Consider the following 27,393-nt stretch of genomic DNA (forward strand, 5'->3'; position numbering starts at 1 on the left):
TTTCATCGTGTAGTTCGACAAATAATTTAGTAATTCGAAATTTAAGCCTACTCAGTTTTTTTATGGCTTAGCTGCTGAAACCTTTTTAGAAGTTTTTTCCACGTCATCAAGTGGAGAGATGGTGCTTGCAGTCTGGCATGTGAAGCTGTCACTCAAACAGAAAGATAGTTTGAGTGATTTCTTACAAGTATCGTACTTGTTTGACCTAATCAAGTACGACAGATGCTATGATCTATCGTACCGGTTGAACTCCAACGAGAATCTGAATGCAGGAGCTGATTTCAGACCTTTTCTGGTTCACGAATAGCCCAACATATATTTCCTCTCTCCAATTTCACCAGATCCCCCTGATCAATTCTCGCTCTGTCTGCCTCTGCCTCTCCTCTCACTGTGTCCTTGGGTAAGAAACTTCACCTGCCTTGCCTCCTGGTGGTGGTCAGGGGGCTCGGTGGCACCGGTGACCGTCTCGCTGCTGTCAGCGTGCCCCAGGGCAGGAGAGGCTTCAATCCAGTAGCTTGCCACCATCAGCATGTAAATGTCTGAATATAGTGTGGAGTGCTTTAGGGTTCTCTGAACTTGACAAAGCGTTGTATTGGACTTGTTTTACCTCTGTGGATGCATGAATTACAATATTCTTTCGGTCACATTTCAGATCAGAGGCAGGGTCTCGGGATTTCATCGGCAGTTTGCATATTTTTGGAATCTCCTTGTACAGTATCTCCCAAAACAAACATCTGTTTTGTTCTCTTGCTCGCTGCAGGACTTGTGGTCCTCTTCATCTGGCCTGCCTCTCTAGCACCACCACCATTTTGAATAGCAGTTTTGTGGGACGGAACGTTAAAACTTGACACATTTGCATTTCGTGTGATCCTAAAATTATGGCCTGCGTGCAGCTGGTTGCAGCAAGACCTCGAGGCCCCTCATGGACTGGCTGTGCAGATGAAGACATTGACGTCACGCATGGCTCGTGGTTTAGCAGACAGTGGAAACCGAGAACTGATTTTCACTTGAGGTTAATTTTTTGTGTCATAAATTATTGCCATGACTAACGTGACGCTTTCATTGCTAAATCGGGTCCTTTGATGGGCTGAATTAGTCACACTAGCTCGAACTTAGTCTCTTGCTCTTTTCTGATCTGTTGTTTGTCTTGGGCTTGTCTGAGCTGAGGGTATCTGGGACGTGTCACTGCAGTGAAAGTGTATGTGTTGTGACCTTGCGTCCTCTGAGTCTGAGGGGAGGAAAGACCTGTGACCGGTAGTGCGGGGCAAGCCAGGCGCTTTGGCACAACAGCAAATTGTCAGTCTAGGGCAGAGCAATAACACAGAGTCAGATAAGCTCTTCCTACTTTAAGTTGACTCATGATTCTTCTGCTCAGAGGCAAATTGGAGGTCACAAGCACATGCTCCTCTTCTCGAAGCTAAGTAATAAACAGGCTTGGAGAATGAGTTGCTGTGGGGGTGTTAAGCGGTTGTGGAGAGCTTTGCTATTTAAATCAAAAATCTTTTTCAGGCCGTCTTTGAATTTCATATTTGAAATATGTTCCAGTCCATCTGTTAACCTCTGAAGACCTAACATTTTTATGTCACCATCAATAATCTGCAAATTGCTCTCTGTCTTTGCTTTGCAGTCATTAATTACAGCGAATATTCTCCATAATGAGCTTGCCGCTGTCGTAGTTATGTGATTTCTGGGCCTCTTTCCATTTGGCATTGCATGTGACTGAGCATCTTGGGTTATTGTCCGTCCGAGGACCTTCTGCAGCCGTGCAGCTCCGGAAAGTCACATTTTAGCTCTGTCGAAAACTTTATTCACGTCCATCTCCTCCTCTTCCTGCTGGTCCACTTTGTTTCCCTTGAAATCTCCCGTCCTCCTTCTTCTGGGTTTCTTTCATCTTCGCTGAGCTCTCCAAGTCCTCCAGGTCTGCCAGATCAGTCATGTTAATTTGCTGAGCTGATAAATCCTCAGACAACAAAGCGAGTCACTGGGCTTTGTGACATGATAGAAATAGAGGTTTCTTGGTTGGATTCTTTCAGTGATGGGCTTCCACCGTCACTGAAAGGCTAATGAACATAACGGATGGAAGGTGGTGTGTGAGTGATGTTTTGTTGCTTTTCCATTCAGAGACCTCGTCAGATTTGAAAATGTTTTTTACAAATTTCATTCTGGAGTGTGTCATTATTTTGTATTTAGCCCCCTCTAACCTGATTCTTTTCAAATTAAATTTGTAAAAACGTGTTTAAGACCATTTATTTCATCCCCTGTTCAAATTATTCATAGACAAATTATTTGTCTATGGCAATAAATTCCAGTAAAACTTTTATGTAGTTTGCAGCTTTAATGCGAACAAATATGAAGTAGTCCGTCGGATCCTAATACTTTTCAATGTGTCACAGTCACTATGCTGTCTATATAGTTAAAGGTTAGCACTTGAAATATCTTCTCTATGCAAAAAAGAGCAAAGTTTTATGACAGGCACACGCAGCTGTAGGCTTGTATAGGACAAAATTATTCAATTGACACAATCTGGTCATTATCTACAGATTTAAGAACAGATCTGATTATCAGAGTTCGGCTGACGAATACAGCTTCCTTTTCAGCTTGACATCCTGCTGGCATCGCTTCATGTATTCAGAGCAAAATGGGGGTCCTTGTTAGTGGAGCAGCAGTTTCGATCACTGTTGTGTTCACAGTCAGATGATTGTTCCAGAAGGCCTGGTGGAAATAATGGGTCACGGTAAGCGTAGAGATGCTGCAGCTGATGAGCGTTTATTCACTGCTCCAACAGGCATTCAGCAGTGTTGCACTGCTTTCTGCTCTCTGTGTGCTGCTTGTGACAGCCAGAATTAAAATTAATAGATAAAAAGACTGTTTGTACTTATTTACTCGTATTCTTTCACTAGTAAAATCAACTGTAATGTTTTTTTTTTGTTTTGTTTTGTTTTCTGTTTTTCTAAAATGTACAATTTTCTTTTACAAGCACTTGAATTACACTACATGTCAAATTTATGGCAGCGACTACGAGTTTGTGTTCACAATTTCTTTCATAAACTATAGGATGGATTTGATGAATTTTAGGATGTATTTGCAGCATGACTGACTCAGCTTTCATTGATGGAAACCATTTTTGCTCAATTTACCTGCAGATAAACAGACTGTAGCTGAATAAATGTCACAGAGGAAAATAAGACCTGAGTTTTAGCTTTGAGGAGATTTGCAACAGTTACAACTTTGTTGCAAAATTTAAAAGAAAATCTTTTTTTCTACTTTGAAGAAAACCAGAAAATGCATCTCTAAAAAGACTGAGGGTGACTTTTTATATTGTTGTTGATATTAATGAAATCCATAATTTGTTATACAAATTTGATCTACCTTCTAAACTTTTGTTTTTGATGTGTTCAGTGAAGCTGCTCCCAGTAGTGTGTTTCTGTGCATGGATATGTGGCTGAAGAACATACTGCATAAACTATTGCTTTAACATTTAAGCCATGGTGAGTTTGGTGTCACTTAAAGCAGCAGTAGGCACTTCAGAGAAATCTGTGGACTTAATCTGAAAGTTTGAACCAGCACACCTCACAGGTCCCTCCCTCTTGTTCTGTTGGGCGACAGCGAGACCTCCACAGCTCCTCCCTGAATGCAGGACCTGCAAAGAACTCTAGAAATTGACAGTTCTCCTGTAACGTTACATTAATTCTCTGCCATTAGCACAGCTGGAGCAATCGGAAGTCTTGAACTTGAACTATGCCACGCGCTAAACGGGGGAAGATTATGAACATCACGTACATGACCGTGGTTGACACTGGTGAGACATTCCTCCTCCAGAGGAGCTTAATTTTTTTTATTTCACAAATTATTTGTCCTACTGTCAGGATATAGTGACAGTTTTAACAAATATGTAGAAAGAAGGTATTTATATAAAAATTACCTTCTGCCGGTTTAATAATTGTCCACACCACATAGAAATCGGTACTAGTTTAGTTTTAACGCCATGTTGGTTCTGTGACCATTTTCAAATGTTTCAAGACTAATGTTAACATGTCTAACCCACAGAAAATTTATAATAGAAAAGCAATGCTAAGGGAAAAAAACATATTTTCAGCGGTGTAGAAAAAGCAATCTTAGTTTGTTTGATGTAATATTATGACAATGTCAACTTTGGACCAAAAATGTCTCCAGTGTGACCATCCAGTGAAAAAGTGATGGCTGTGGAAAGACAAAAAAAAAAGTGATGGCTGTGGAAAGACAAAAAATAAAAAGTGATGGCTGTGGAAAGACAAAAAAAAAAAAAATAACTTTAACTTCTTGATTATTTTGACTCTCAGAATTTTTTTCCCCCCCCCAAGGAATTATCTTCTGTTTCAGAGCAAAATACTGACTGCCTATAATGATTTCACGAAACTCATTTTAGGCAAACTAAATTATCTTTTTTTTACAGTTACTGTATATTTTCCACTCCAGTGGTGTCACTTGTGCGGTTTATTATAACTTGCTTTTGTTTTATTTCCCAGTAGGCTTAAAATAGCCTCAAACAAAAGTGGTGTCTTGCACCATTAGCTTTCCCAACCAAGTAGAACATATGTAAATATTCCAGCAGCTCCAGATTAATTAGTTTATTATTCCGAGTACCCTAACCACAAAGACCAATGAATGTCTTCACACTTTTTATCAAGCCCCCTTTTTGATTAAACTGCAGTTCAGAAAACAGATCTGCGTTATTGAATAAGACAGCAAAGGCAATAGTTGAGCAACTTTGATTGACAAGTCTTATGTTTGCAGTTGAGTACTTGCTATGTGTCATGTCTGCTTTACTCAAATTCCAAAACGTTACTGAAAGATGTAAGAATAAGTACTGTATTGTTTTTTTTTGTTTGTTTGTTTGTTTTTTAATCGCCCGGCCGTATGTACAATAGGCTTAGATTAAGACATTCAAAATAACTATATAATTTTTTTTACCGTTTGCTATTTCGTAAGTACAGCTGCACAGATCAGTTTGATCAGATTGGATTGGCCAGATTTCCCTTGATCTGCTACGATTGACTGCTCAAATACTGACAAACATTTAGACCTCTCCCCACTTTCAGTCTTAATTAAGACAATCAACATTATGTACTTTTATGCACTTTTTTTTAAGTTGAATAAAAACATCCCAAAAGTTTTAGGGCAAATCTTTTGATGTATAATTTGGGATGATGGTGTAATTTATTTGTTCCCTGTTGAAAATTCAAATTTACTACTTCTCTCAAAGGACCTACACCACCGTTTTTCTTCTTTTTTTATGTGTTTTAGTCCTTAGAACAAAAATAATTGGAATTGCTCAAAATCAAACTTGGTAGATCAGACCTAATTCAAAACTAGAAATTAATATTAGCTGATTTTAAGGAAAATAATTGTTCAAAATCTACTTTGTGACTTAATTTCTGGGATTTGTGCGAGCACAACCTGCATGTAAAATTACTTAGGTGATCTAATGAGAAGGAAAAGGGCCCCCAGCTCATTTCCCTGCAAGATCCCCTGACAGGAGTGAAGACCGAATGCATTAGTCTGCTTTTCAGCTGTGGGAGCCCATAGGTTGAGCTGTTGGCCGTGTGCCTGCTGAGTGTATTCAAGCCTCCACAGATAGGTCTTTGTCCTCAGCCCTTTAATGCGGCTGCTAAACAACCGTAAGACAAAAGCATCTGGGGTACCCCGGCACACCAGTGAGAAATGGGCTTCACGCGAAGAGCCTTGCCAGACAGCCGGGGACTACTGGGAGGCGGCCAAACGCAACAGTGGGGTCGAATTGAGCAGGGATTTAAATGAATACCCTCACAGACTCCATAAGAATATTTCTACAGCTCCATAGAAAGAATTCAGGATACATTCCTGTTACAGATATTTAAAGTTTGCTTCACAGCCCCTACAACAAATCTTGCAGAGATATTTCTGTAATGACTGGTGTTTGGGTTACACAAGATGTTGGAAATGAGCATGACTCATTTTTTCTCTTGTTGTGACAGATTATATTAGTTAGGAGAGTCATTCTTTCCATACCGATTTTTTTTTTTTTTTTCCGTTTTTTTCCTCACCAAGAAACAGTTTGACGAGTGAGAATTTGCATTGTCTGTTTATTATCTTTCAAAGATGGGATTGATAGACAGGAAGAGTCACTTCTGCCAAGCAGATGAGAATCTGAAATAGCTGAGCTTTTATAACAAGACAGCTGCAGGACATATAAGAGCTCGGGGAGAATGTTTGGATAGGTTTCGACGCAGACTGGTTGGAGATGTGACAAAATGGATTTTAATTTAATTAGACTGCTGAAAAATGGAAAAAGAGTATAGAGTAGTTTAGTGATGTTTGATTATTTCATCACATACTTATTTCAGGATATTTTGTGTCACTCAGCAAAAGGTTTACTGCAAAGCAAAGGAGAAAAAAGAAACACACCAGCTAACTGCTGCTTCAGGACAGAGGAAATCCCAGATGTTTCTGTCTGAAAAACAGCTTAGCTCTGTAACAACACGCAGACCAGAGTTGGGATTGGCTCGCTATAGGAATATTGCAATGGCACTATTCAGGGGTCTCTTAAGTCATCTTGGCTTTTCACCTTTAGAGTATGGGAAAACGATAAATACTGTAACAGCAGAACAGCAACAGCTGTAAAGAAATCTTTAGAGGTGAAGGAGCTGCAAACCTTCTGGAAGTGAGCTAACACTGAGTGTGAATATAAGTGGAAAGAGATTTACACCTGATATGTTGTTTTTCTATTGAAACTAGTCTTACTGTTGCTGCTTTTTTGGAGAATTGCCTCGTGTTTTTCATGTTGAACATTTTGTTTTCTCCAGTATCTCCAAAGATACTTAATTTACTAAAACATGCAAACAGGAGCTTTGTACACATGATTACAGAGTTTTCAAGTTATGTTTTAAAGAATTTGCCGTCAGTACAGAATCTTTCAGTCAATCACTGACAACACAATAACACAAATAACAAACCAGCCAATGACGTGCCAGTAACACTGCATTTACACAGTCAGACTTGATGAAGATGAAATGGGGAAAAAATGTGTTTGGGGTGTCAGACGGGCTGGCCTGAGTATTTCAGAAACTGCTAATCTACTGGGATTCTCACTCACAGCCATTTTTCAAGTTTTCAGAGAACCGCCCAAAAAAAAAAAAAAAAAAGAGGAGCAGCTGTGTGGATGAAAAAAATGCCTTTTTGATGTCAAAGGTCAGGGGAGAATGAACAGACTAGTTTGTGATGACAGACAGGCAACAGCCGCTCAAACATCTCGTTACACTCAAAACAAGCACAGTATCACCTAGAAATGCACACAGCCTGTTGAACCTGGGAACAAATTGACTACAGCAGAAGAAGATCTTGGTGACAATCCTATTCACTAATGACGCGAAACGGGTCACAATTTGTGTAGAGCTACCAAAACTCTTGAACAGATTGGAAAGATGTTGCTTAGTTCGGAGAGTCTCAGTTTCAGGCTTTGGCTGTGAACATGAAAGCATTTGTCTGCCTTGCATCATTACTTCGGGCTCATTGCTGTGTACCAAGTGTGCATCCACTCCACAGTCCACCTGAGGATTGTTGCTGGTCATCCCATTATGTCCATGGTGCACTCATCTTCTCATGGCTTCTTTGAGAAGCACAAAGCACCATTTCTCAAACTGGTTTCTTGAATATAACGATGAGCTCATTTCACTCCATCGGCTTCCACAATCTCCTGATCTTAATCCAATCAAGGCCATTTTAGGAAGTGATGGAACATCACCAGAGTTTTGAATTATAGATGTACAGCTTACACATCAAGAGCGCATTCGTAGCCATAATCGTCCCATGATATCAATATGGACAAAACTGAGGAATGTTTTTCTGATGAGGAGGAAGGTGTGCACAACTCCAACATAAAAAAAGGGGGGGATGATAAATGGGTGCCCGGTTCTGAAGAGCAACAAAAAATAACCAGCAGTCCAAAAATGCCCAACTTAAAACTTTTGGATGTTTCTTGTTATTCCTGTTTTGTTTTTTTTTTTGTTTTAATATTTCTTGACACCTTCTTGAATCTATGCCATAAAGAATTTCGCCAGTTCTGAAAACAGAAGGGAGTCCAAGCCAGTACTCAAAGGTTCCACCACTTTAAGTGGCTAGTGATGTCATGTTTCTCTCAAACTAAGTTCAAGAATCTTCCTGAAGTGAAGTACTAAAATACTTTCAGAAAAGCAGTTTAATAGCAATGAAGGCATCTGGGATTAGATTGTACCCATCAGTAAAGTAGGTCAATTCAAGAACAGCTTCTTAGTTCAAAATAAGTCTCCAAACATATACTGTATGTGTATATATATACACCGAGTGTCACTGTAAAGCACTCACTTTCATTTCTTGACCTTATGTTAACGGCTTACAGCTTACTTTTCAACATGGAGTCCCATGTTGACAGATTCATAACACATATCGCTGTGTTTTAATATTGCAATGGCTCATGGCAAAATATGTCCATCAAACCAATAAAGGAATGAACTGGCCAACTCTTAGACCAAGTCGTAAACCAGGAGTTGGTCTAGGAAGTTCGTATTCCTTCAACGTTTCTATGTACTTGTCAATAATTAAGAAATGTATCATTATTTAAAGGGACAGACACTCCACTGCTGGGGTTGAGGTGTCAGGTTCGGGTTACTCCTGTGTACTTCCAGGATGTGGTCTCATCTTTGAGAGTCCAGGGGAGCCTTACACAACAATGGCATTAAAGTGATCTGCGTATTAGCCGCTTTGTTGTCATAGAGCTGTCAACAAACCCTCGATGGAGAAGTCGAGCTGGCACAAAGGAGAGGGGTCTCAACGTAATAAAGGTTGGGTAAAAGTACCCAAGGGTTTTGAAAAGGGTTGAGTTTTAAGGTCAAGGGTGAGAGGTTGGCGGCGTGAGGTGGGGGACAATGGGACAGACAGGAGTGTAGCAGAGAGAAGAGATTCCCAGCAGCTGGGGGGTGGGAGGAGTGGGAGGGTGAGAGTCCAGAGCCCTTGCTGTCTCAAGAGCTTTGGACTTCATTATGTCTCTATTGTGCTACTCTGTGTTCACATGCACAGTGCAACCAGGCTGGAAATGAAAGTTTTCTTCCATCGTGTTATTTGCTATCCAGGCACTCTAACTTCAGTTTACCAGATTTTAGAACCCAAACCCAAACTTGCAGCATTTAAAATAACAGGAAATGTAAAGTGACTCAATCCAAAAAGGCATGTGAATTTACAGCCACTGCCCTTTTTAGTGTTAATTTTTATTTTATTTTTATTTTTTTTAAGTCTCAGGGTTGGTTTACCGGTTCGTACCTCTGTTTTGTACTTCCTGCTTCCCTTTTATACTTGGTACCGAGCCATGCTTTACTCATGCACTTAAACCATAAACCATTGTGTCTCAGTTATTTGTCCTCGTAACTAACAGTTGTAATAAAATATAGAAAAATAAAGAAATAAAGATAGAAATAAATGCTCATAAAAAAAAAATCTAAATTTCACATCTAATTCAATTCAGTTATATACTATTGCCTGGTAACTTTGTACTGGGCCCTTACCCTTGTTTTGGTCAGTTAGCTCCTCTAAACCATGAGTGACTGTAAACCCGGATCTAACCAAAATAATCCTAAGTGACCCCACTGTTGCATATTGTTATTTATTGGAGTCAAGTACCTACATGTACCAATGCACTAAAAGTACATTGTAGAAAATAAAGAAACACCCATCATCAAATAGCTGTGAATTGAAGCATGATTGATACATGCTTGGTATGTATCATGCTTGATATATATATATATATATATATATACAAACTTAATGCAGAATTATAACATTACTTCTTATAACAGAAATTGACACTTAAGATTGTTGCTTGAGGAGAAAAGAGCAGTGGCTTTGTTTTTCTGAAGCAGACGTGTTTTCTTTCAATGTCTGTTACTGATTGAGTTGCTCTATAATCTCACTGTGGTGGACTACAATCACAGCAAATGCCCTTACAGACAAGAGACATCATTAAAATGTTTAGAGCAGACTGAAAGAGAAACAAACAATTATATAAGGACTATTTATTGTTTCTGAAGTGGTGGTTTGTTCCTCGTGTAGGGAAACAGAATGAGTGAAGCAACAGACGATTCCTATTTCTTTGCCTCGAGTTGATGTCGGTTTCATGGCAAGTTTCTAACTTTGGATTCAGATTAGATTTTAATTGTACATTTTTAAAGCTGTAGGTTTATGTATTAATGTGATATGGCTTTCTGCCTGTCCAAGCCACTGTGGCAGCATCCAAAATCTCAAGTGAGTTAGAGGGTCTGGATGATAGGAAGCATGTGTGTGTGTCTTATTCTGCCTGCAACACGTTGGCCAAAAACCACAGTGGCTGCAGAGATGCCAGAAAGTCAAGGTTGTCAAGGTCTTGAAGTAATTTTTTAAGAGGAGGAATAAAATGGGTGCCAGGCTTCTCCATATGAATGTTATTCCATATCCAGACCTAACATGATTGTAGAAACATGCAATTAAAAAGTACTGAGTCAAATATTTTGGGCATTGTTTGGTGAAGTACTGAGGAGAAAAGAAATAAACCTGGAATTGGATAAATGGCCGGGATGCCAAGATATGAAGACTGTTTCTGCTTCTGGTCGAAACTTGATAGTTTATATATTTGATTTTTGCTACTGTACTACTTAAATTAGATGTATTATATAGTTTTTCTGTTCAAGAAAAAAATACTTGTGTCTGAGATAAAATGCTGTGAATTATAGGATAATACCACAAAGAAATGCACAGATTGGCTTCAGCATAATGTTTCTGAGGTTTGGTGTAGAGGCACAGTCCAAGGCTTAGAAAGGCCACAAAAAACATATAAGCTTTAATAACATCTGAAAAGAATGTCTTCATGTAGGCTTACGGCGCATCTTTTTGTGTTTTATATAAAATATCAAATGTGTTTGCTCCACTTTAAAGTTTCACATTTTTTCATGTTGTTTTCAACATTATATGACAACAGTCATTGCTGATTTTGAAAATAAACTAGTTTTAATCAAAGTATGAACAGAAATTGGATTATAAACATCCGAAAGTGGAGTGAAACATCAAAGACATCTTAAAATAGGGGCTTTAAAGGACTTCCACTTCTACCTCTAACCTTTACTCTGGTCAAAGACTGAGCTGATTTCCTGTGATTTGCTTTTTTTCTGCTCTTTACACAATGGACCAGGAAAGAAATAAACTTTTTACCTCTTGTTCATTGCTTTTTGATGGAACAATAGGAAGGACGAGGCTCATTATGAGTCAGGCCACTACATTATTATTATTTTTTTTCTCTTTGCTCTCCATGTCCTACTATGATGATTTCAGATGGCAAGGTAAATGAAAACCCAGTGCGACACGGAGCTTATTCCTGTGGTCATTTGCTTTTTAGTAGCTGTACATTTAACTTTCCAGAGTTTGTAACCCCGTTGTTCCACAGAGAACCTACAGCTGAAAATGGGTCAGCAAACAGATGAATAGATCTGTATAATGGGTTTTCTGTGGGGAGTTGCTGTAAACCAATCAATAGCTTGAATTCATGCCAAACATGTCAGGATAAACACCGGACGGGCTGACCTATGAAGAAGGACTGTACTTAAATCTGGGTCAGTGATCGGTTCTCTGGAATGATCCTCACTCACTGCAGCGAATTGCCAAAGTAATGTTTATAAGAATCTCAATTCCCAAGGCAGTGGATGTTTTCTCCATGAGCGCAACAAACATGTTTCTGGACGACTTAGATGGACCTTTTTCTAACTGCTTTTGGCTTACTTTTTCCCCTTTCAGCGGACACCAGTGAGTCATTCCTCATATGGTCCACTCCACACACCCATTTGACCTAATCTGCTCTGATTCCTCTGGTGCTTTTACTTTCTATTAGTGGGGATCGGGCCTGGGCATGGACCCGGATCCCTGAGAAATTTGTGTTTGGTGTGAGCCAGCCAGGGTGCATGTCCTCACGGGTGGCTGAGCACTGAGGAGCATTCAGAGCTCCGAGTCTCACAGAGTGAAAGGTTGACCCACAAGGAGGCCCGTTTTATTTGTGTGAGCTTCATCGTCATGCAGATCATGTCCTTCGGTAGGGGAGTGGCCACGTCTCAAGGCAGAGTCTGGAGCTTGCAGCTTTCAGGCTCCGTCGCCTGCACTCATGTGAAACTCCCACAGTCACAGTCGATGGTTTTGGTGAAGATGAGCCCAATCCCAGTTCATTATTAACTGTGTATTGCTTTGCATAATTAGAATATATTAATTTCTTAATAAGAATAATTTATTGTAATGATATTGAGAGGTGTAATTGATACATCCGATTCATGAAATTATTAGTAAAGGATGTGGGTTTAGACAAGACAGGACTCTCACCATTATGATTTTTCAAGAAAAATAACAAACTCTGTTTTAAAGAATAAGTAATTATTGTAGACCTTTTTACTCTAGATTTCCATATGTTACGTCCTTATCTCAATTGGTGTTCCTAATGGGAAAAAGTATTGAGAATCCTGCTACTTTGTATTTGCAAAAATAGAATAAATGTTTCATAAGACTCTGCATTTAAAAAAAAAAAACTCATTTGGGTGGGTCGAAGTATTCCCACCTTCATTTACTTTGACACTTTTGAAAGCAGATCAAACTGTCTCAACAATGACATTAAGTTAAAGGGACTGGTCATTTTGAGCTCAATAACAAGAAACTGCCCAACATCAGCAGCAAGCAAGAAATGAAAATTGTTTTAACATTTGATCAAAAATCATGGTGAAGGTTTGAGCATATCACATTCTAACTATTTGTGGCATAAATTTTATCTGTATCACTAATAACAGAAAGCCGAGTCACAATTTAGATACATCTAGCCCCGTTTGTTTTGGTTTTTCTATTGTGCTTGCTTGTAAAAGCACAGAGAGATTCTCCCATTTGTTTATATGATTTTTGTGTTTAGGAAACTGTTAAAACTAACATGTATATTTTTCAAAACGTATAAATTGTTGCACTTGCACTCCTCCACTGAAAACTGAGGGTTTGTTTCCGACGAAACGGCTACGTTTATAAAGTTTTTAAAACGCTTAAAAATGTGGACTCCCTGAGGCAGAACAGGTGAGAACTGTTTCTTCCACAACTTGTTCATATTGTCTCTCATTTAAACTTCACAAATGGAGTCAGAAAAAAACACAATCAGATGTTTTAGCAGAGTCTTGCATTGCTTTTGCCACACATTATATTCTTCTTTGAGTTTTGATGGTGTTAAAGTTGACGTTCTCACCCCCTTTTGGCACAGCACTGGTATTGCAACTTTCTATAAAAAATAAAATAAAAAAATAAAAAAAATAACATTTTTTGGCACACTCCAAGGATACCATAAATAAGTAAACCGCCTGAAATTATTGGACAACCTGCAGCTTTGCCTTGCTGAGAAAATCCTGGTAAATTGCCAATTTACCAGTCACGTAATAAAACAATGACAACTAAGTGGATGTAGAACCAGCAAATACTTTTGCTGTAAACTTTGCTTAAACAGGAAAAATGCTTTGGGAATTAGAAGGATTTACTTTTAGATCCCCAAAGCCAAAAATAAATAAATAAATAAATAAATAAATGTTTTAAAGTGCTGTTTACTCAATTTACTAAGTAAGAACATATTGTAAGCATTATTTTTTTCTATAGTAAGCTGTTTTTTGTATGTAAAACCCAAAGGTTTGTACACTGGATTGCTTTTAATCTTGTTATATTACACTGTGATGTATCAGCAGGCATCCTCTGTGTGCATCTATTGTGTCTTGTTTTACAATTTAACTCATTTGATTCTTTGCTTGAACTGCAAGCATTTATGTGGAAAACATGATGGATGCCGCTGAATAATCTCAAAAAGAAGGATAGAGTGTTTTTTTGTTTTCTTCAACAGATTTACAGTACCCACCTAATGAGGAAGATGTTAGCTCACTGAGTATTTACAGGGTTTGTGGTAGAAGTGCTTAAAGATTAGCACACCAGTTGCTGTTGTGGGATCCCCGCTAAGTTCACTTCCCCTGACCCCTGAGGCTCCCATCCCCCCACTGACCCCCTTTATCTCTGAGGTCTAGTATCCGTGAGAAGAGCCCACTCCAGCTCTACTCCAGCGGTCTCCGCTCTGCTGAAAGGCCTCGCTCTCATTAGCATACCCCTGGGGCTCCTTAGCCTGTTGTTGCCAAACAAACACAGCCAAAGATCTTCTTCCCTCTCTACCTCGCTCTCCTTTCTTCTGTCATTGTCCATCTTCTCTGTCAGTTTTTATAACAAGTATTTCTTATTACGTCTTTGGCTCTTATTCTCTCCATTCTTCATTTGTCTTTCCATTCTTCCCGAGTTTTTCTTTTGCATTCCTCTGTAAGGGTTATCTGTTTCTCTCGTTTTCACATGCCGTTTCCTCTGTTGTGTCCATCAGAGCAGAGGATACTCTGCTTCCTTGTTCAGGAAAAGTAGATTTGTTGTTCCCCTTCATGATTCAGGAGTCGCCAGATGGAGGAACGACAGCAGTCAGGATGTAATAAAGTGTTGAATGTCTAAAAATTAAAGGATCAACCCTGGATAAGCAGAGCCGGGTTGTATCCCTGGTCTTTCACTGGTCAAACAGTGAATTACTTTTTTTTTGTCTGACATATGTGCGTTTTCACACACAGCTGTAGTAGATTTGCTGAATGGTTCCTCTCACCATACATCTGCAATTCAATTTATGATATAAGCTCCACTGTTCTGATCCTGATAGAAACAGATTAGTGTGGTAGGCTTTGTAGTTTAGCTTCAACTTTTCAGTGCAAACCAAATAAGATCCATACCAACAAACTTACTTAGTATCTTGATAGAAAGTTGTTCCTTTTTAGAAATGCATTAAGAAATTGGCTATTGATCAAAACCAGATTGTTATGCTTTGCAGATGGTGATCAGGTACCAATTTGATCTTTTTTCTTATCATAAAACATAATTCTTCCTCATGCCTTCAGTTAGTGGTAACAGGAACTCTTTTTAATACTACAAAGAGATCAATACTCATATATTTTCAACATCATTGAGGAATTTATATTAAGGGAGCAGAGGCACCAAGATGTAAGAAGTTATTTGAAAAGACTCAACATGTTCTTCAGTTTGTTCAGGCTGCAAAAGAGTGAGAGAGAGAGTGAGAGTTGAAGCAGATAACAAGAAGGCTGAATGGAGTATTGCAGAATCACTCTGTTTTACCTTATTGAGCTTTCAACCTCAGTCTGTTTTGGAACAAGGTGGGTTTTTGGGGAACCTAATGTTCTCCATAGACCACTGGAGACCGCTGCTTCAGTTACACTAACCAAAGTGATCCTAGAAACAAGATGGTAGACTCCATAATCATTCTTGCTTTTCAAATAGCTGTAAAACTGTTTCAGAGTGACTGTTTACACATGAGTGTAAAGAAATAATAGCTGCTCATGGCAGAAATGTGAGAAGAAAATTTTGGGAATGCTGTTCTTATGCAACATATTCTCATAATTTACTTATTAAATTGGTCAGAATTGGTACCAGGTGGTCAAAGTTTAACAAAATATTGACCACAATATTCTGATCCATGGATCTTTAATGTCAAAATGTAGATATTGGACATAATACTTTGGCTCCTTTACCATTTGTGCTTCACTGCAAAATGATTTTGTCAACATTCTTACAACAGTGTTATTGTGTAGTGGTGCAGTATTTATTTTTTCTTTATCTCAGTTAAATGATTTAGAACCAGGTCATTTTATGGCTTCTCACTGGACATCATTATGAAAATGTCACTTTATGATAATTAACCATCCTCTAATCCATAAATGCTCAGGGTGCGTCAGAGTTATTCTTTCAAAGAAGACTGAAGACAAATGGGATGAATGTGGAGATGAATCAGTCGTCAACAGTACGCAAATTTACACATTAATTTGGAAGAATATTCCCATATTTTGGCCTTGCTTTTATTTTACTTTACAGCCACAAACTTGTAATGCATCTTAATGGGATTTCATATGGCAGCCCTGCAGAAAGTAGTGCATGATCATGCGATGGAATGAAAAAGATGCATGTTTTTTTCAAACTATTTACAAACAAATAACTGAAAAGTGTTGCATGCATTTGTATTCACCATTCTTTATGTTGATGCCACTAAACAAAGTCTCGTGAATAGCATATAGAGTCCATCTGTGTGTAACAATCCTCCCTATAAATACAGCTGTGAAGACTTGGGAGGTTTGTTTGAGAACAGTTGAGAACAAACAGCATCGAGAAGACTAAACAGCACAGCAGACAGGTCAGGGATAAAGTTGTGGAGATGTTCAAAACAGGGTTAGGTTATAAAATAACATGCCAAACTATGGACATTTCACTGTCCACCATCTGAAAATGAAAAAAAAAAGAAAGAAATGGTGCAACAGAAGACATGGCCATCCATCTGGTCTGAATAGGCATGGTCAATTAGAGGATTATTCAAAGAACCAGAGGACTCTGGAGGAGCAACAGAGATCCACAGCTCAGGTGGAGAAATGTGCCTGGAGATCAATTAGTCATACACTCCCTAAATCTAAAAACCGTATCAAGCTGAGATACTTCTGCAGTAATTTAATTAAAAAATTATATGTAAATAACTGTGTATAGTAAATCATTGTTTAATTCACATAAGATTTATTTTCAGTTTCACAACAACACATTTTTATAAGTCATATATATCCTATGTCCACTAGTAATGATAGAAAATGTTTTGGCAACTTGGCATTTTTCATAAATTTTTATAGTGTTATGAATTAAATCTGAGTAGACTGTATCATCTGCAGGGTTTATTATTATTCATAATAAACCATATTGTTGTATGTTTGAAGTGAGTTTAATTGGTACAGCGTGCAGTGAGTAGCCTCAGGTCTGAAATCCAATTTTGCATAGGAAAGCAAGCGTGTCACGCACAGGGATTACGACCATGAATCGTTTTTATCGCACATTTTGTTAGAAATGAGACATAAAGTTTCACTTTTCAGAAACTTGCTGGCTAAGAAAAGCTTCTCTTTAACACCCTTTAGAGTTGCAATTAAGGCATTTTAACATCTCTCCTCTCAGTAGAAAATGGAAAATGAGATGCTGTTCTGGCAGTTTGCCTCGGTGGGGCAACAAACAACAATACCCAGCTGTAAACGGAGACATCTGTTAGCAATGATCCTGGGTTTCAGATTGGATTTGGATGGTGTTTTTAATGGAGCTGGAAGGCAATTTATTCCTCCAGACTCGGAGTTCCAGTGAGTTCTTTCTCAGCTGCGCGACGTGGTGTGTTTGTTTGTGCGTGCGGACTCCGTTCCATACTTATTTTTCCATATAGTGACGTGGAGCTTGTTCATATGATTGCTGAAAGTCTTTGTTTTAGAAGGTGTCTTTGTGTTTGTGTCTCCCTTAGATGAAAGATTGATAGCTTGTTTGAATCTGTAGCGCGGCTTTTTGATGTTTCTCAAACCAGCTACGGATGGATGTGCATGTTATTCCACTTTCAAACCGACATAAAGTTGAGCAACTCGGCGATTCTGTCAACAGGTTGTGTGCTTGTGCTTATGGCTGTGGCTGAGGGATGAAGACCAGCTGCAGGGGTTAGCGATGAGTCTGAGCACGAGCCCTTCGCAGTGACTCATGGTCAGATGTACCTGATTAGAGGCAGAAGAACAAATGTTTACTTTGAAGCACAAAGTAAGAACGTACTGTCACAAAATGCAGCAATAAGTATTATTTTGCATATCACACAGTAGTTATCTTTTTAAAGATGTTCTCCTGCATTTTCTGTTTTGTTGACATTCTTTTTTTAATATGTTGGAATGGCGAAATGGTCCTTCCGCCATTTTGTACGTGAGCAGTTTTGGTTGTTTTGAGCTACATTTTTGGGGGGTTGCAATAAGGGAGTAATCCACCACATTTCATACAAATTATTCGTACATAATTTCAAGCAATTTTCTTAAACCTTCTCGTAGTTAATTAAAGGCATGTGCATGATAACCTTGTGATGGGTAGCCTGAAGAGAAGAGTACCATTACATCGTATTAAAACGTTCAAACACTGCACTTTTGAAGTGCACATGTTGGGGAGGTCTCTGTTTGGGTCACTCCTACAAGACCATAACCGTGGGGTATATGAATCTAAATGAATGGGAGGGAAAATAAATGTATTTGCCCAACTACTAGGTGGAGATTTGCTGCAGATAAAAGATGTCTGTGTCTGAAAAAGACAGGTTGAGTTTCAAGAATAACCCTTTTGTTGTGTATAATTCTGCGTTCCCTGTCCAAATCTTTTCGTTTGGACAGCTGAAAGTATACCTTTAGATATTTTTCTGCATTAGGTTCTGTGTTTTTGTTTTGTTTTGTTTTGTTTTGTTTTGTTTTTCTTGAAAACACTCATTGTTGTATATCTTAACTGTAATTTTATAAAGTGTTACCATAGCAACGTTTAAAGAGGGGTGTACCGTTCATCTGTACAGCAGGACAGTTTTTCATGCAACATTTCTAACTGAATTGATAGAATTTACATTTCTATTGAAAGTATGTTTTGGATTTCAGATTGTTCTCTAGTTTCTGTTGTCTGGCTTTGTTTTATGATTGAATCCCATGGCCACCTAGGGTAATTTTTATTCATACTACACCATTGCATCTCAATTAAAACAAAAAGAATAGGTGCAATAAGTCGCTAAACTGATAGCAATGAGAATAACTTAAACTGAAACCAGAAGTTTGCATGCAGCACATAAATAAATCCACATTTTCTCTCACTAGCTGGAGTAAAGTCAAAGTAAGCTTCCCTTATATTAGATCAGTTAGAATTACCAAGCGTTATACCTGGTGAACACCACAACAATGAGAGACGGAATATGTCAGACATTTATTCATCAAAGTTTTCAAAATCTTAAGTTCACCTACAGAATGATTCGTCTCTCCTCAAGCGATGACAAAAAGACCAAATTATGATGTCATGGGTTTGGAAACCTCTGATACGTCAACTGACACATTTGAGTTAGTTGGGGTGATTAGTGATGATGTGCAAAGGTATGTAAACTTCTGAGTTCAATGAAAGTTACAAAAAAACAAAACGAAAAAATCTCTCAAAAATGTTCCTGGTAAGTTTTTACGGCATTTATCAAATGGAAATAATCGAGGTAATTGAAACTGATCCAAAACAAGAGACGTTTGTTAGATTTAACTTCAGACATTGAGAAAACAAAGCCGTGTGTGTCTTTTTATTAAGTGTAAGTAAACCTCTGGTATTTGAGCTTGCCTGTATGTCATAACAGCCTCAACTCTGCACTGACGGATTTGGCAAACAGGATCCTCCTCGAGTATTAAGGGACTGTTATGGCTTTGCACTGTTCTGAATGGGGGTAGTACACAGGATGAAGCTCAGTGGTGGGTTTGTCTTGGGCTTCAAGCCTGCATGCCGGAAGTGCAAAGTCGTGGCTTACTGCTATTCTGAATGGCCCCTGAGAGTCCAATGTGATGGACAGTCTGTGGCTGCACACACTGGCCCTTTGTATCAGGACTTCTTGGACTCTTTCTATTTCTTTTTTTTTTTCTCCAGAGTTTCTCACACAATGTCACACACTTTCACACATATTTTTTTCTCACACAAGAATCTTTTTTTTTTTTCTTCCCCTGGTATCCTTGTGATCTTGATGTGGCAAATCAAGCTTCTGCTTTGGGGCCAGACTTTGTCGGGGCAAACAGCAGCAAACTTGTAGGAGTTTCTTTCCGTTATGGTGGCTTTGAATTCTTCCTTTTTCTTGTTTTTGCTGCGTTCTGTGACAAAGACAAAAAGTCAGCCACTTGAAGGAACTGTAGGTCTGACCAGGAGTGTTGGTGACTGGGAAGCATGTGAAAGTCATCAGAGAGACCAACGTGATTTTCATTTTTGGTTATCCAATCAGAAGAAGCCAGCAGTTTCTCCTTGTAATTTCATGTTTTCGTGTTTAGTTGTGCATCCCTGAAATTGGAAAATGGAAAAAACAAAATTATATATTTATTTTTATTTTTATTTTTTTATTTCTTGTGAGGATTAGCAGTCTGTCACTTATCCTGCTATTGAGAACTTCTTGTTTAGTATTAGCTGCTAAAGCTCTGCTTTTTTCTACTAAACTACAGTACAGTTCCTTACAAAAACTGCAGCTTTTGATCTACTTGCCACATTACAATCTTGGAAGTATTTTTGGGGGGATTTTATTTGACAGATTAGTACAAAACACTGCATAATTGGAATTGGGAAAGAAATGATGCATATGGAAATGGGAAGGAAAAAAAAAAAAGAATAATATTCGCCCATCAAATTCACATCAACTATTCTGTTTAACTTAATATGCAGAGTTAGTTTTCCAACACAAATATGATTTTGCATGGCCAGTGGAGTGCAATACTAATAGCTGTCAACAGCTTCCCTCGCCTCAGCTTTAGTTTTCAGCAGTTCTTCCCAAACAAGGACGCCTTGGCTGCCTCTCAGTGTATGTGTGCAGCCGTGTCTTTATCCCTCACCTGTCTGGTGATTTCCTTTGTTTTTAGTCTTTATAGACACTCATGTTTTAGCTCCTCTTGCATACAAATAGTACGTATAAACCCTGTGCTTTATCACTGATCCATTCACTAAATAGTCTTTTAAGATTTTATAATCCAACACCAATAACTTTTCATTTCAGTAAGATGATTAAATTAATGCAGTTTTACTTGTTTTTATATTTAAGTTCTGTTAACAATTCATGCCGTTTTAAATCGAAAATCTGGATTTCCTTTTCCAGTCTTCAATTATAATTATAGCCACAAAAACACATCAAAGCAGGCAGTCATGGTTATTTTCACACATGATATCTCAGATTTGCCATAAGAACTAGAGCGGCTGCAAATAAAACCACTCGTATTCGTGTCTTCTGCCTTTTAGTTTAGCTATAAATTTAAACCCCGACCACATTCAGCACATATAACATTTGTGGACCTCGGGATGGTAAACGGTGCACAAAAAGCACTTTTACGGGTATGCAAGCAGCTATTTGCAGTGCTGAAAGGTCCAAACTGAGCTGACCTTAAGCTAATATCTGCTACTGGATTTGATGGTTCCATCTAAAGCAGGAGTAGCTTTTTCCTTTAAACCGTTATTTACTTTAGAGCTGGGCTCAATATCCCATGGCACTGGATGTTCCACCATCCATTGTCCCTGCCTGACATATTTGTCTGAGGAACATAGCCGACTGTTCGAGCTCGCAGCCCCACTGTGGGCACACTCATAAAGTTGTGGTTAGCATGTTGCCGTGGCAACTCCTTTGCACACATCATTGGAGAGAAATGTTTTTTATCTCTGTGCGCCACAAACTGCCCCAATAAGGCCTCCGACTCCGAAAGTGTTGGCCCAGCAGCAGTTTATCTGTTTTAATTTTCTTCATCACACCAAAAAAATAGAAACGGCACCGAAAACTCAGGACGGTGACTTTGTGAAAGAGAGACAAAGAAAACACGTTGCTCAGAAAATATGTTGGTTTGTTGCAATGAAATTTTGTAGAAAACAACCTAGCCTGCAATTTTCTTCATGTGGAGTAAAGATGTTGTTTACTTTTAGCTGCACTCGAGTTTTTGTAAGTCACTTTCAGCTGCTGGAATCAGAATGATAGCTTACTTATCGAGGCGTTTTAATGTACCCAGATCTTTTGGCACAGAGTCTTGATACTATACATAAATGCTTCAGCCAAACTACTCAAGCTTGTTTGAGGTTTCTTAAGCTACCGTAGTTTTAGTGCTGGAGACCTAAATGTCCAATATTGACAGAAAACATGTTCTGGTTTTCATTATCTTTTTTCCCCTTCACTTTTCAGTCGAGGTAAAGAAAAAGAGCTTCTGTCTGAGTTTTGCACAAAGCCATGCCGTGCTGCAGTTTTAAGTGATCGGCCTAAACCTAGAATCCATCATATTTTGAACTGCTGTCTCTAAGCAAACAGCAATGTTGCTGATATAAAAACTAAAATAAACCATCAAGTTACTAAAAGAGTAAAAAAACAAAATAAAAAAAAAATGCAACCCTTTTTGTCTGGACCGGTCACTATCAGTAGCCCTTTTTTAGCTCTGTCTCATAATTTAATTCATAATGAATGTAAAACATTTTCTTGTTGCAGCTTTAAATATTCAATTTACATTGTGACATCAGGGACTGGCAGCGTAGCTGAAACGTAAAATGACCTAGTTCTCCCTCGACTCTCCTGTTTCCAGTCCGACACATGTGGATTTGATTTGAGCTGCTTGTTAGCTCGTGCCTACAGACAGAGAGCACTGTGGTAAATGGCTCCACCTCAGAAGGCATAACAACCCATTGGATGAGACAGGCCCATTTGGGTCACTTCACTCCCCTCATGTTCAGCTGCCATAGATTTTCTTTACAGCCTGGCAAAGGCAGACGACACCCACTGCTCTGACCTGCTGGACAGCCATTAGTGCCCTTTAAGAGTAGTGGTGAGTTGTCAGATGCAAACATGAAGGCGACGCGAGTTGTGAAACCTCGGGGGGCCACGCAGCAAGCTGCTTCCGTCAGACATTTGTAGACATGGCTGATGGAGTGCGCTTCCTCTCTTGACAAACTGTGGGTTTAAACAAATGAGCCTTTTATAGACATGACAGCCGATGTTGATCTCGCTTCACCTGACAGCCTTTTAAAAGCAAATTATATCAAATTGAAGTGGCCTGTAAAATGTTTTTTTTTTTTTCTCCTCTGTTTCATCTTGCATAGGTTGCTTTGAGTGCTGCATCAAATGTTTAGGTGGCGTGCCGTATGCATCGCTGGTTGCCACGATCCTCTGCTTCTCCGGAGTGGCCCTGTTCTGCGGATGTGGCCATGTGGCTCTCACTGGCACTGTGACCATCCTGGAAACCTTCTTCTCCACAGTCAGAACCGACCATGCTATGCTCACTGACATGTAAGTCAGACAACTTCATGCTGTTGTCCATATAGGGCCTTAAAAAAAGAGTTTCTCATGTTGCATTTAGCAAAAGCTAAGGTATTTTATTGGGATTTTCTGTGATGGACCAACTCAAAGTGACATAAATTTGCAGATGACACACACAAACCACAGTCAAAGCTTCAAACATTTTATGAAGTACTGACCCGTACATCAGGTGGGAGTATTTTTTGGCTTAAACTTTACTTTCATGGAATGGTGGTAAGCAGAAAGCTTTGAAAAAAGGTAATGAGAAGTCCAGTTTATAAATTTCCTCAAGCCAAAGAAGGTATTATATATATAAATTTCCTTCATTCATAACTAGTAATGGTAGACAACAAATGTTGCGAAGTACCCTGAACACACACAACACAACCAGATAACAATCCAACATACTGGCAAAGCTGCAGTGGAATGGTTTAGATTACAGCCTATTCATTTGTTGGAATGGTCCAGTCAAAGGCCAGATTTGAATCTCCTACAAGAGTTGAAAGCCGCTGTTCACTGTCACTATATTATCATCATAAAATCCCAACAAAATATATCTAAATAGTTAGATAATTTCAGAATAAAAAATATGTAGCCGTGTGTTTGTGATGAAATGTAAAATAGTTCTGGGGTACTTATGAGTACTTATGTATTGCAGTTTCTAGTGAGAATTGATGCTTACCACTTTCTAAAAAAAAAAAAATGCACACAAAGAACATTGTAATATTTAGGAGCCCTTACCCTTACTGGAAAATAAACTTCTAGATAAGCATCTCAATAAAACAAAATCTTTTAACACAGATAACTGCTGTAATGTGAGCTTGAAGTGGGATATTTTTAGCTTTCATCACCTCCCACATTCACCTGATCCTAGAGAACAGTCCTAATAAGGATCGCTTTTAAAAGCACCCCCATCTGTCTGGACAATAAAAAAGGATGACATTGGACAGGGCTGCACATGTGTTTTATGTTGAGAGCTCTGTTTAATTTAAGATGTCCACAGTCTGTCTTTTGCCTGGAGGATTTCCAGAGACCTGCATCACCTGCCATCCCCACATTTGGACTCAAATCTCTCGTCACGTTTTGGTTAATCCCGACCATCTGTTCATGTTTTTTTTTTTGTTTGTTTTTTTTATCTATTTATTTATTTTTTAAACCCCAACTTTCTCATGTCTTAAAGATTGAATGGAAAATAAAAATGCTGCATGTGGCCATTTTTTCCCCCCCACGGTGAACAGTGGTGGGCCATGTTAGCGTTTTGTAGTCCACAGCTTCGTCACACGCGCGCTCACACACCAGAACCTCACTGTGACCTTGCTCTTTGACAGAATACAGCTGATGCAGTACGTCATCTACGGCATCGCTTCGTTTTTCTTCCTGTACGGGATCATTCTGCTCGCCGAGGGATTCTACACAACCAGCGCCGTCAAGGAACTGCACAGCGAGTTCAAGACCACCATCTGTGGACGCTGCATCAGTGGAATGGTATGTTAACACAGCCTCGGCGCTTTTATTTAAACAGGACATTTTTTGGAAAACAGTCGTTATAGGATGTGTAAAACTCTAGAGCGAGCTTATTTTATGAACTTTTTTACAGCTCCTTCCTGCTCTTTTTTTCTGCCTCTCTAGTTTGTGTTCCTCACGTACATCCTGGGTGTAGCCTGGCTCGGCGTGTTTGGCTTCTCAGCTGTACCCGTCTTCCTCTTCTACAACATCTGGGCTACCTGTAACACCATGAAGTCCCCGATGGCCAACATTACAAACTTGGACTCCTTTTGTGTGGATGTTCGTCAGTACGGTAAGAGAGCATCGCCTTGTCTTTATAAATTCAGTTTCAGCTCATTTTAGTTGAGAGCAAACGCGCATGTGGCGTCTAACCAAGAACCACAACAATCACTTGTATGAAGGGTTTGATAATTGTCTTTTGGGCTGGAAAGCTCTTCACACTTCTTATTTTTGGAATTTTTATTGTCTTTCTATACCCCATTTCAAAATGTGTTTTAACCTCACGCTTCATATTTTGTCTACCTTATCCATGCTTATTTTTCCAATATCCATCCATCTATCATGCCCCTGTACCCACCATGTTCCCAGATTGTATGTGATGCTACGTGTTTGCCTTATATATATCTTTGTTTTCTGTTTCATATATTTTATATTTACTTCAATTCTTTTGTGCAACACAACGTTCAACATTTTTTCTTTCCTAAATAACTCACGTTATAAATAAAGTTGAATTTAAGGTCCTGATTGTTAAGCTGAGATATTGCAGAGATTTTACGGGGGGTTTTTTACATGTTGTGTGGAACTTTCTGTAAAAAAAAAAAAAAAATGTGTGAAATTTGTGGACTGCCCCACTGATACGTTGAAATATTATTTTCTTGCACCTTCTACTCCAGTGATATTGTCCCAGTAGGCCTTAGTTTGACATCTGTAAGCCACATGTTTCAACCAGTGTTGACGCGTTGAGAACATTAACAGGAATCCTCTGAATCTTTTTGGCTGCAGGAATTATCCCGTGGAACGCCACACCAGGAAAAGCATGCGGATCTTCTCTTATTACCGTCTGCGACAGCAGCGAGGTACGATCCTGTTAACTTTGCACGCATAGTGATAAAGTAGAGGCTTAAAGCTCTGGATGGGACAAGAAAGGATGATTCCAAGGTTCTAATTTTGAAAAATTACTTTTTCAGTTCTACCTATCTTACCACCTGTACATCGTGGCATGCGCCGGTGCAGGAGCCACTGTGATCGCTTTGGTAAGCTGCCCTCTAGTTTCACAATCCTTCAGCTCATCTTTGCATGATTTTTTTTTGAGCAGATTATGAGTTGAGCTGTCCTTTTTTTTTTTCCATCGCTGTTCGGTTTGTGTAACCACACCAACAAGGGTTTGCCATTGGCTTCTTCACAGCTTCAACCCCCATTCACTGTTTACCATTTGCTTAGATGTACGTGGCTGTTTGTTTTTCAAGATGGACAGGAAGAATAACTTTGAGTTCCACAATTTAAAACATGTATTTAAAGTGTTAACGTTTTACTTTTAAGAAACTGAACACTATTAACCAGCAATAATATACACGTGCATCTCTCTCTCAATAAATTAGGAAATCATTACAGGTAATTTATTTCAGTAATATAGTTTAAAAAGTGAAACTCATAAGGATTTATTAGAGACATAGTGATATATTTGTTGTGTTTATTTCTGATCAGTTTGGTGATTGTAGCTCTGACTGTGAAGACAGTCAGAGACTGGCCCTCCAGTAGCTTAGGTTCAATAACTCTTTATTATTTCTCCAGAATCTGCAACAATTTTTTTTTTCATCTAAAAAGATAACTTTCTTCTTTTTTTAAAAATATTTAACCAGTGTAAGATGCTTCTGACAATATATTTGGTTCAGAAATGCAAAAAGTTGAAGCCTGGAGATGAGTGATTCCTGAAACACTGACTCCAGCTCTTTTCGTAGGCTTTGTGTAACAATCGCATTTTGAGAAAATGATTTGAATTAGCACAAATACACTTGAATCGATCGATAGCGCGCACAGATTTCACTCTTTTAATTGAACTGCTGCCATAAGTAAACTTTTTTTTTTGTCACATTCCTTATTTATCGAGATGCACCTGTGAGTGAGGACGTCATCAGCATGTGCTCTTACCGCCTTTTCTGTTCTCTTCCACCAGCTGATCTACATGATGGCTACCACTTATAACTTTGCTGTTTTGAAGTTTAAGAGTCGGGAAGACTGCTGCACTAAGTTTTAAGCTGGTTTAAGAGCCCGGCACCACACATGACTGTGCCATTTAGAGGCAGATACCACTGACAACAAGGAAACTAAAAAAGAAACAAAACAAAAAAAAAAACAAAAGGAAACAAAAACCTGAGAATAGAAAAGTTGACATCTCTCAATTAGTTATCACACAAACTGTAAATAGCTGATTATATGCTTCTTTTAGCATTTGGTATCCAGGGAGTTTTCTTGTCCTAATAAAGTTGCGCTCAGATTAGGAGCACTGCTGTCTGCCACAAGTTTTCCATGGCACTTTGCTTCTACAAATTTGTCACCATGAAAGTTTAAAGAAAAGCGTAAAGCTATTTAAATTTGAAACGTGTGCAACTGCTTGCGTCTTGTATAAAGGCCTTGTGTGCATGATTAATTCAGATCAGGAAAGCAAACACGATTTGCGGCATCCAGCAGCCCGCTTTTGCGAGAGCCAGTTAAATTCCATCAGGGTAAATTTGCAAATTTGTGCACAAATTCATAAGTCACACACCAGATATATTTGGTGCAGGTTTTAATGCTGTTTTATAAGGACTCGCACTGGCCTTAAGACCTTAATTGGAGGAACACTGCACCAGTCGTCTTGTGGCCTTGAAGCATCAAATCACAAAGACTATAAAAGTTAACCCCATTGTTGAAATTTTAGCTTGCCAGATTAGCAGTTCTGGTGT

At 38.8% G+C, this 27,393-nt stretch overlaps 1 protein-coding gene across 2 annotated transcripts in view; it reads left to right on the forward strand.

The window, feature by feature from the left end:
• Positions 1-27,393, forward strand: part of gpm6bb (glycoprotein M6Bb) — a 33,015-nt gene that overhangs the window by 3,980 nt on the left and 1,642 nt on the right. The window contains exons 2-7 of one of the 2 annotated variants that reach the window (XM_007546383.2): positions 22,750-22,936; positions 24,274-24,430; positions 24,575-24,743; positions 25,454-25,527; positions 25,639-25,704; positions 26,625-27,372. In XM_007546383.2, coding sequence (XP_007546445.1) covers positions 22,750-22,936; positions 24,274-24,430; positions 24,575-24,743; positions 25,454-25,527; positions 25,639-25,704; positions 26,625-26,705 — 734 coding nt within the window. In that variant the 3' untranslated portion in view covers positions 26,706-27,372. Of the gene's footprint in view, positions 1-22,749; positions 22,937-24,273; positions 24,431-24,574; positions 24,744-25,453; positions 25,528-25,638; positions 25,705-26,624; positions 27,373-27,393 lie in introns of those variants that run through there. The other variant, XM_007546382.2, reaches the window with a different exon arrangement.

This window comes from Poecilia formosa, unplaced genomic scaffold, assembly GCF_000485575.1.
Source record: "Poecilia formosa unplaced genomic scaffold, Poecilia_formosa-5.1.2 Scaffold16, whole genome shotgun sequence".
Taxonomy (NCBI): Eukaryota; Metazoa; Chordata; class Actinopteri; order Cyprinodontiformes; family Poeciliidae; genus Poecilia; species Poecilia formosa.